Below are 11,517 nucleotides of genomic sequence, written 5' to 3'. Positions count from 1 at the left end.
GGGGGGGGGAGGAGGAGCAAGCTGCCAGCTGGGGTTTGCCTGGCCTGAGCTAGAGGGGAGAGGACTGGGGGTGCAAGGAGCATGAGGCAGAAGGGCTCCAATCCACCCACCTCATCCTCCAGTTCACGCCAGGCAAATCCCAACCAGCAGCTCACTCTCTCTCCCTGCTACCCACCTACAGATAGCCTAGGGAACGCATAAATTAATCCTAGGGAACACAAGTTCCCTAAGGTGCTCCAAAGTGGAGCACCTTTATCTGATCCCCCACTTGATAAGGGTCAATTTGTTGTGCAATTAGCCACTTCAAAAGCACTCTGCAGCTGTGTGCGTGTGTCATGGCATGGCTGCAGAGAGCTTTCAGAGGGCTGAACATGACAAATTTAAATTCTGTCTGTGCCCTACCTGTATTGCTTGTTCATCATTTTCTGAAGACGCCAATTAGAATAACTGTTTAGGCAGGACTAATTATATTACCTGTTAAAGTGACAACAGAAATGTTTGGGGTTTTTTTGGTTTTTGTTTGTTTGTTTGTTTTACTAAAAGTAAATATAGTCCAGAACAGACAGTGCAAGTATAAGAACTATCTGCAAGATTTTAGTTCATAGCTTCACAAAAGGAGCGGAACATCATCAGAACCATGAAGTAGAAACTAAACATTCTGCCCTCAGCAGTATTCTATCTCTCTGGAAATTGAGGATTTTTTATACATACACAATTTCCCTTTGCCCCTGCCAATTTAATTTTCCATCCAACATGTCTTTGGCTACCACACAGGAAAGGCTTATCAGCATCAGGGAATACATCTTGTTAATTGGCTAAATGAGTCATTACTGAGTGACTCTATTCCACTATTGAGTGACTCTAGTCCAGGTCATGGGCATACTGATCTTACAACAAGTTCAACAACGGTAACAAAATGCAGCCAAACCCCCCCAACCCCCAAAATCATGATTTGGACATATAATGTTGCACACACAGTAAACACAGAACACTTTAAAATTAACTGTTCCTTTGAATCACATTCTCTCACTAATCCCACTAGTCTAATGCTTAGTTTACAATGCATACTTTATGGAGGTATTTGTAGACTGTAATATTAATACATGATTTTAGGAAAGAAACAATTGGTATTCTAGGCTACTGTAATTAGTTAACTGAATGGTAATAGGTTATTTGGGAGCTGGGTGAGGACTCTGCTAAGAACGAATAGACTGCTGAGTGGAGGTTGGTAGTTTAGCCTGATAGGAGAGTGATAAATATGGCCATTTCACTCACAACTCAGAGTGGCGCATATATTTCTGGAACAATCAAGTCATTACAGAATATAGTAAGGTAAGTAATGGCAGGATTTTTCCCAACCAAAATGCAGAATTGTCCACTTTTGAAGGTGAGATACTGCATCAGATGGATCATGGCTCTGTTAAAAACTAGACCAACACCAAGGGAAATTATCAGGGGCTTGAACCTGCAGTTCCAATTCCCAGATATTACACTAGCATGGTTATTTGGTTTTTTTTAACAGTCAACTTAATGCATGAAAATGCTCAGTTGGTCATTTTCTGAGGGCCATTTTTTGGCCATGAGCAACATCATCACTAACAGTTTACCTGGGAATGTAAGGCTCTACTGGAGGAGGGGGTATGTAGAGTTCTTGGAGAGCAGAGCTATCTCTTTTGGTGGGTGTACTGATCGTGCTGGATGGTGTAGCGACACTGCTTGTCGGGCTTCGAGGAATAAGTGGCTGGATAAAGAGGAAAAAAATAATCACACAATTATTGCCTTACTTTCAAATTTAATAAACATTTAAAAAGAAATTTGTATATCAGAAAAGAAAAAAAAGTAATAGTTCTGATGTTCATGCCTTTTTAAAACAATCTGAAAAACAATTCACACAAAAAGAAAGGGATAGCTACAGTCTATGAAGGCTATGTGATGTGCTTATCTAACCTACTCCTCAATTCATATCTGTCCTTCCTCTCTCCTGCACAGCACTAGTGCCAGTGCTCATAAAATACTTCTCTAAAACACTTATCTGTAGTGACACTGCTCAATTATGTATGAGAGTAAATAGCAATGCAAGACCTAAGGGATTTGCTGTATAAAATGAACTTATTAAAGGAAATCTCTTGTGCTACAATAAAGATTGCATACAAAATAAACACTGTATTTACATTAAAATATTTGTGATATTACTTAAGAAATAGGTGTGGATGTTCCAGTTTTTCTATGGCTGTCCATTAGCATCAGTTTAGCCTCAAAATTGGTTCTCTCTCTGTCTCTTACATATACAACTGTCTACTTTGAACTAAGCAGCCAAACCTTCCCTCACACCTCTTTCCCTTATTATTTTTGGCTAGCTGACTGACCAATTGTTTAAATGCTCCATGTCATCTCAGCCTGAAGGTTAGGTATGGTAGCAAACACTACAAGCAAACATTACACAGCTAGAAAAATGCATCATGAAGGAAGGGAATGAGACACTCCAGTTTGCTTGTACAATGTGCCCTATTCCTAGCATTGATCCTGAACAAACTTGAAAGGGAAGGGAAGGGATAAAACCCCACAAATATCATTATCTTCATACATGCTCAAATATATTTAATATTTAAACTCTTTTGTTTTGTTTTGTTGTTTTCAAAGAGCTCTCTTCCCTCCATCTTCTTGGAAATAAAGGCTTTGAGAAAACAATGTTAGGGCTTGGAAGTATATAGCGTTCAACGCAGCTAAGAATCTGACCCACATGAGTGCCGTAGGGCACAAAAATTTCAAGTTGTATTTACAACAGAAAAACCATGAGCTCAGGTTAAAAAAAAGGACAGTATACATAGAAGCCTCTACTGCAAGCACAGTGATGAATAATTTATGACAGGCCAATGGGACACTCCCGTAAAAAATAATCAGTTCTTATTCTCCAAATATTAATTATGACACTTTTGCAGTATACCTAGACTACAGCAAACTGAGAATTTTAATAGTGGAGCTCCTTCACATTTTTCACATTTTTATAAGACAGCAATGAGATGCTGTCATCTTGCCAAACCAATTAGACTTTTCAATATTTTATAACAATTGGACACACAACAAATTTTGTCTGCATACTACCTTTTTGTATGTGTATTACTTTCCTCTTTTGTACCTTTGCATATTGTTAGTGCCACCCAGAAACACTGAAATATCTTCTAATTATGATTGAAAATATTAGCATTGCATAAGTATACTCAAATCATCCCATTACTTGTGGTCGGTACTATTTAAGGGAAACTATATTCTTGCATTTGCATTAGTATAGTGTTAATTTTGAAATATTTTAGAACAATAACTGTAGTTCTGTAAGCCCTGTCTTTCAGTTAGAAAACTACAGTCTTTAAGCAATGACACTTCAGGATGTTTGCTAAATTCTTTGTTAGCTGGTTATTTTAAAATTAAATACAAGTTCCCTATACCCTGAGTCTACAAAATATCTACCTCTATTTGAGGAACAGCAAAAGGGAAACAAAGACAAACACAGAGAAAATCAAACAGATAAAACATCATATAATATTAAAAAAAAATTAAAACAAGCACAAGACTGAAGTAGCAGGGCTTTTTAAAAAGTGACTGCCTTGAAGGAAGAAATCTCACCATTTAAAGTTTCAACCATGACACTACATCTCAATCCAATCCCTCATTTAGCTACTCAACACAATACATATTTGTTTTCTTCCTAATGGAAATATAATATTGTTAATACTTTTTTTCAGGCTACTCAGTAGATGGGAAAATTCATTCCCTCTCAACTACTAATATTTTGAAGCCAGACACCTTTTGGGGATGGCTAGTGGTGAAGAAAGCAAGCAAAGTAACCCTATGAGGTGGCCAGGATGAAGGGAGAGCAACAAGGGTGATGTGGCGGGTGTCTGCTATAGACCACCAGACTAGGAGGATGGAGTAGATGAAGCCTTCTTCAACTAACAGAAGCTTCCTGATCACAGGCCCTGATTCTCATGAGGAACTTCAATCACTCTGACATGCTAGGGGAACAATATACAGAAGCATGCAGGCAAACCAGGACATTTTTGGAGAGTGTTGGAGACAATTTCCCAGTGAAAGTGTTGAAATGACCAACAACTCACAAACAGGGAAGAATTGGTGGGGGACGTAGAAATGGATGGCAAGTTGGGCAGCAGTGACCACGAGATCGTGATTGTGACAAAAGGAAGGAAGGAGAACAGCAGAGTATGGACCCTGGACTTCAGGAAAGCACATTTTGACTCCATCAGCGAACTGATGGGTCGGATCCCCTGGGAGGCCAGGTTAAGGGGGAAAGGAGTCCAGAAAAGCTGGTTATATTTTAAAGAAACCTTACCGAGGGTGCAGGAGCAAATCATCCCAATATGCAAGAAGAATAGCTCCCAATATGCAAGAAGAATAGCAAACGTGGCATGCAAGCAGCTTGGCTTTGCAGAGAATTCTTCAATTAGCTGAAACACAAAATGGAAGCTTACAAAAAGTGGAAACTTGGACAAACAACTTGGCAGGACTATATGACTATTGCTCAGGCATGCAGGGATGAAGCCAGGAAGGCCAAAGTGCAACTGGAGTTGTACCTATCAAGGGATGTGAAGTGTAACAAGAAGGATTGCTACAAGTATGATAGCAACAGGTGGAAGGTCAGGGAAAGTGTGGGTCCCTTACAGAATGGGTGAGGCAACCTAACGAAAGATGAGGAGGAAAAGGCTGAATTACTCAAAGCCTTATTTACCTCAGTCTTCACAGGCAAGGTCAGACTACTGCACCTGGCAGCACAATTTGGGGAGTAGGTGAGCAGCCAACAGTGGTGAAAGAACAGGTTAGAAAAGCTGGACATGTATAAGTCCATGGGGCCGGATGCAATCCATCCAAGGGTGTTAAGGAAGTTGGCTAATGTAACTGCAGAGCTGCTAGCCATTATCTTTTGATAAAGCTTTTGATACCGTGTCCCACAGCATTCGTACAAGCAAGCTGAGGAAGTATGGGTTGGATGAATGGCTTATAAGGTAGACAGAAAGCTGCCTGGATTGTTGGGCTCAACAGGTAGTAAGCAATGGCTCAATGTTTAGCTGGCAGCTGGCATCAAGTGGAGTGCCCCAGGGGTCAGTCCTGGGGCCAGGTTTGTTCAAAATCTTCATTAATGATCTGGAAAATGGGATGGATTGCACCTTCAGCAAGTATGTGGATGACACCAAGCTGGGGAGTATAGTAGATAAACTGTGGGGTAGGGCTAGGATTCAGAGTGACCTAGACAAACTGGAGGATTGGGCCAAAAGAAATCTTATGAGGTTCATCAAGGACAACTGCAAAGACTTGCACTTAGGATGGAAGTATCCCATGCACCACTACAGCCTGGAGACTGACTGGCTAAGCAGCAGCTCTGCAGGAAAGGACCTGGGGATGATAGTGGACAATATGACAGATGGGAGCTAGTAGTGTGCCCTTGTTCCCAAGAAGGCTAACAGCATACCAGGCTGCATTAGTAGAAGTATTGCCAGGTCGAGGACAATAATTATTCCCCTGTATTCTGCTCTGGTGAGGCTACATCTCGAGTACTGTATACAGTTTTGGGCCCACCATTATAGAAAGGATGTGGACAAGTTGGAGAGAGTCCAGTGGAGGGCAACAAAAATGGTTCAGGGGCTGGGGCACATGACTTATGAGGAGAGGCTGAGGAAACTGAGTTTATTTAGTTTGGAGAAGAGAAAACTGAGGAGGGATTTGATAGCAGTCTTTAAGTACCTGAAGTGTGGTTCCAAAGAGGATGCAGCTTGACTGTTCTCTGGGGTGACAGATGACAGAACAAGGAGCAACCACTTCACATTGCAGCACAGGAAGTTTAGCTTGGATATTAGGAAATGTTTTCTCACTAGAAGGGTGGTGAAGCACGGGAACAAGTTACCTAGAGAGCTTGTGCAATCTGCATCCTTGGAGGTTTTTAAGGCCCGCTTCACAAATCCCTGGCTGGGATGATCTAGTTGGGGATGGTCCTGCTTTGAGTAGGGAGTTGGACTATATGACTTCCTGATGTCCCTCTCAACCCCTTTTTTCCTATGATTCTATGATCCTCTGGGCCTCAAATAACTAGCGTCCATAAGACAGAATTTCAAATTTCATGCAGATCCACGTACAAAAAGCCCCATAGGAATTGGGCCCATCGTGATCACCTCATTGTAGGTGGCACAAATCCAGTGTTTAGTTAAGACAATCCAGGTTTGTTTGTTAGTTCATTATTCAGAATAGTTCTACTAATGTATTCTGGAAAATCAATTAAGTTCATGAGTCTCTAGGGATACCGTTTCAGTCTACAGTGTTTAAAGTGAGATGGTAGAAACCATAGATTCATCTTAGAAGTGGCTGTTTAGCCCACATTACACGTGTGTTTAGGAGGCTGGAAGATCAATCTGAAAATAAAGTTGGAGAAGCTCTTGCTTTCCATGCTGAATAGGTAGAATTTGATTGTATAAGAGTGTTTTTGTGTAAATGGAGAAAGTTTCCAAGAAGCTGAGTGACTGTAGGTTTCTTGCTCTACAGAAGCTTAATTGCGCAAAAAAAGAAAAATTAGATGGTAGATTTTTGGGACACTGCTCAGTTTACCTGACTTTTGTCTCCACATTTTAGACAAAGTCCTTAGGAGTGCTATCAGCATCAACTACTTCCCTCCCCTCCCCTCATGGACTCAAAAAGGATAATCAATCGCAGCCCAGAAGAATAAGGAGGAGCATACCAAATAAATGATTTTCAGAAAGCTGTATTCACATCGTTATGTGGTAGCTTATTATGGTTTAGGGTTTAATAACTGTTTACAAGTATATTTGTAGTATAGAGGCATTTATAGATTTCTGATCTTCCTATGATACTGTATGGCATAAGATCTCCTGCTGAAGTTAACAAGCATACTGCAGTCTTGCCCTGCTTATCATGCTAATTCTTAATAATTAGCTATTTTGATTATTAGCAGCCAGGTAAGCCATGTATAAACCTTGTATAATAGGCTTCCACAGGAGGCTCAGTTCTAGAGTCATCCCTTTTTAACTTCTATGTTTAAAACCTAATCCTGTTAAGACTATAGTGCCAAAATGAAATGCTGGTAATCTGGAGGCAAAGATGACACTGGAAGCATATTTCTCTGGTATAACAAACTGCCCATGAAACATCCATATTATCTTGGTGTAAACTTGATAGGAGCCTCATCCACCAACATCATCTGGAACATCCCTCTCCAATTCATCTCAAATCACTCCCATCTTCTTAGATAGTATCTGAATTTTCAGTGGCAACCAGTCTGATTTTACAGCTGAGCCTCCTGGTTGCTCTTCTTCATGGAAGCACTGCGTAATCATTAATTGCATTAGGACAGTACAATAGAGAAATGAGTACACTGATACAAAATTGGCAACTTCAAGAAACTTCATTATGTGAATGTGGCAGACTAACCAATTCATCATCTCCAGCAAATAATTGCTTGAATATATTCTCTTCCAGAAGAATAGCAAAACTTCATACAGCATCTCTTGTAATTCTTCACTAATTATTAACAGACATTTTGGTTATAATTGTTGCTATTTTCCATACAAGACAAAGACAGATACTAGCTTAGTAAACTGGTACTGTTTTGTGATGGCTGTCTTTGTGTGATTGGGAAGTTCAGTTTTTTAAAAGAAATGAAGGCTGTAGGACATCATGGTTGAGAAGACAACCTTCAAAATGTGACATGCAAATGATGATGCGACATGTACTAGCATCTGACAACAGCTCAAAATGATCATAGGTTTGGTATAAGCTGCTCCCACTCAGTTTCCCTGAGATATTAAATCTTAGGCCTAACTCTGACAACTGTCAAATGTTTAACTGTTGGAATTGTTTATGGTGATTCAAGCATGCAACACAGGAGGAAATGTAATATTTTGAGAAGATCAGTACAATTACTCCGAGTAATTGGCTGAGGAGTGTCACAAATAGGCACATATTGGACTGCAGACAGTGCTTTGCAGAATGCAACTATTGCCTTCTACTTTTTGTCTCCTCTCTATTCACTCAGCTGATGGTGTTTGGTGTTTTATAAATATTACTGAATTAGGCTTCACATCCTTGAAAACAGGGAAAGTGACACTCCTTGTCTGCCATGGATATCTGAAGTTATCGCAACACATCCTTAAGGGTAAGAGATACAGTAAGTATTTTTATGCAAGGGAGAATATGCAATGCAATGAGCTACAGGTACTGACAGCAGTTTACAGCAGTTTAACAGCACAGTAGAAAAAAGTGGGCAATTTCATCCTGCCAGGAAGCAGGATAGCCAGGATACCCTGACAATTCTCTGCCATTGCCTAGAACTTGCAATGCTGCAGTGGATGACCTTCTGTAGTCTTACCAGTTGGGTGGCAGTGCAGGAGCAGTCACAAAATCTTAGAATCCTTGCATTTCCAAAAAGCAAGCGCATTAAGTAAAATTTAAAACCAGGACAGCAGGCAGGAATGCTTAGACTTTGTGTCAGTTTCAGCATACAAAGACTACCACATTTAAACATGGAATCGATGTTCAAGCAGAGCTAAAATTTACAAGAAAGGTATATAACTTGTCAAATTAAAAGGAAAACCAATATAAAATGGTAGGCAATAAATTTTTTATAGTATTTTTATTGTTAAACCATCATTTTTTATTGACCCTTTATTAAACTGAGCCTTTGCAATAAACTAACTTGTTTACACACCCAAGTCTTGTTTTCATCTTGCAAATGAGAAAAAAAAATGAAATAGTGCACCAAAGTTCAGACTTCAGATGGAATCTGGTAAGAATCCATTTAAATGATACTAAAGAGAATGCCCAGCTCTTATGTAGTTAAAAGACAATTAGGCAATAGAATCTCTCACAAATTACAGCATTTTATTTAAATTTAATGATTAGAAATTGTAATTTCATTAATTCTAATCACAAGTAACTGACAAAAGAGAACAAAGCATTGTCTCTAGAGGAATGCAGAAAGTAATATAAAATAATAACAAAACAAGGGAAACACTGAAGAATCAAAGTTGAGTATCCTCTCAAGCTTAAGATAAGGGAAAAAAGCAGCAGCTGAAAAGCTGCATACAAGCACAATGATTATGTTATACAATATTACTAAAATAAATTATTAAGTTTGTAAAATAAATTATTAAGCCTCAGAAATTCTTCACCAACACGTTAACATTATGTATAATGAAAGAGAATTGTACAATGCATTATTTTTAAAATGTAATTCAAATGTGATAGCTCAGAACTGTGGTCTCTATGGAAGGGCTCTGACCAACTCTTGATAAGCATTCTAAAATCTGCATGAAACCCCTCTAGTTAGATCTGATCTGAAGTTCATTGAAGCTGATGTTTTCCCATGGTCTTGCTAGCTGCTGTAAACCCTGACCAAAGACATTTAATTATCACTATTCCAGGTTTGGAGACCTAAGAGGTACAGCTTGTTTCTCTGAATTCCACTCATGGGAACACATACAGCTAAAACGTAAGAAAGTATATAGAGGTCCTGGGAGAAGGTGCTTTTTCGACATACTACCTAGGAACGATCAAATCATACTACTTTGGAGATAAACTATCAGGGTGACAGAAACAGTGAGGTCAGGAAGAGACAATGAAACAGAAAGTATTGGTAGAGGAAACCTGTTTGTACTAGGTTCAGGAGGATCATTTTGAGGAAAAAGTTTGGATTTAAGAGATCTGATTAAAACATCTCAACTTATGGTGGATATGAAAAAGGATAATTAATAAGTGTTGAAAATATGTGCATTATCATTGGAAAAGTCATTCTACACTCCACACAATGAACTGCATTAATAGTGGAAAGGGAGCTGAAAAGCAAATCTAGGCAGATAACATTGCAGTCATGACATGGCAAGATTCATGATATAATGCAATAATTAATATCTCCATCTGTAAAGTAAGACCAAAGCTGGTATTTCCACCTTCACAAATGATCACTGAACATTTCTTAAATTCAAACTATTGAGATGATAAAAATGTATAAAAGAAAATTTTGGTAAGTTACAAAAATATGCAAAAAAATTTACATGAATGGATATTTAAACAGGCATACTTATAGGAATCATAGGAAAGTTGGGCTAGAAGAAACCTTACAAGATCATCTAGTCCAGTCCCCTGCTCAAGGCAGAATCGTCCCCGACTAAACCATCCCAGCCAAGTGTCTGTCTAACTTGCTCTTGAAAACTTTCAAGAATACCAAATCCAGTTTCTCTAGGTAGCCTGCTCCAGTGCTTGACCACCTTCATAGTCAGAAAGTTCCACCTAATCTTGATCCTAAATATCCCCTGCTGCAGCTTGAAACCATTGCTCCTAGTCCTGTCCTCTACGGTCAGAGGACAGCCCATCTCCATCTTCTCTGCAATCACCCTTCAGGTATTTGAAGAACATTATCAAATCCTAACTCAGACTTCTCTTCTGCAGACTAAATAAGTCTAGTTCTTTCAGCCTTTCCTCATAAGTCTCATCTCCCAGCCACCTGATCCTTTTTGTTGCCCTGTGCTACACACTTTCCAAACTATCACACTCTTGTAGAAGTGCAGGGTCCAAAACTGGACACCTTCAAGTGAGGCCTCGCTGGTACTGAATAAAGCAGCAGAATCATTTCCCTTGATTTGCAAGTGACACTTCTGTTGATACAACTCAGTGGGCATGTCTACATGTGCAATTAATCTGAAACACGAAAATACAGCACATATCACGCTGGAGTTTATAGATCCAGGGCTGTAGCACGTTGAGCTGAGTCAATGCAGCCCTGGCTGGCTGGGGCACAAGGGTGCTCCAGTGTGGGTCTAGCCAGCAGGCAGCCCCTGCATTGAAGCACCCTGATGCCCCAGCTGGCTGGGTCAGCATCTACACATGAGTTGCTGCAGAGTAACAAACTCCGCCATAGTATAATACTGGTATTTACGGCACAGCTAATTAGTTTACTGTGGCCTAACAGATGCAAAGACTTTACTGTGGAGCTAACTAGGCAGCTCTGCAGTAAACATCTTGTGTAGACGCTCCCAGTATGTTGTTGGCCTTTTTTGGCAACAAGAGTACACTGTTGGCTCATATTCAGTTTATGGACCACCCTAACTCCCAGTCTTTGTCTGCAGTACTGCAACTTAGCCATTCATTCCCCAGTCTGTATTTGTGCATGTGGTTATTTCATCCCAACTGCAGGATTTGCAGTTCTCCTTGCTGAATCTCATCACTGACTGCAGAGAATTTTTCATTTATCCAGGTCATTCAGGATCCTAACTCTATCCCCTGGAGCATCCACAACTCTATAGATCTTGGTGCCATCTGCAAATATACTGAATACACACCTGATGCCATCATCCAAATCTTTAATGAAGCTACTAAACAATACCAGACACAAGACAGACCCCTGGGGGAATCCATGGATGCTTCCCCCCAGCTAGACACTTAACCACTGAGGACTATTTGCTGAGTATGATGATCCAACCATTTCTGTATCCATCTTATGGTACT

The 11,517-nt window shown here is 39.8% G+C and overlaps 1 protein-coding gene across 8 annotated transcripts in view; it reads right to left on the bottom strand.

Moving 5' to 3' along the window:
- Positions 1-11,517, bottom strand: part of CNKSR2 (connector enhancer of kinase suppressor of Ras 2) — a 476,383-nt gene that overhangs the window by 205,760 nt on the left and 259,106 nt on the right. For all 8 annotated transcript variants that reach the window (XR_002098973.1, XM_019524928.1, XM_019524929.1 and 5 more), the window contains one exon: positions 1,608-1,741. Coding sequence is in view for 7 of the 8 variants with exons in the window: in XM_019524928.1 (XP_019380473.1) it covers positions 1,608-1,741 (134 nt within the window). In the remaining variant the exon portion in view is untranslated. The remainder of the gene's footprint in view (positions 1-1,607; positions 1,742-11,517) is intronic.

The sequence above is a fragment of the Gavialis gangeticus genome, unplaced genomic scaffold (genome assembly GCF_001723915.1).
Source record: "Gavialis gangeticus isolate Ggan-Ray unplaced genomic scaffold, GavGan_comp1, whole genome shotgun sequence".
NCBI classification, from domain to species: Eukaryota; Metazoa; Chordata; order Crocodylia; family Gavialidae; genus Gavialis; species Gavialis gangeticus.
This window is presented reverse-complemented; position numbering and strand designations above follow the sequence as displayed.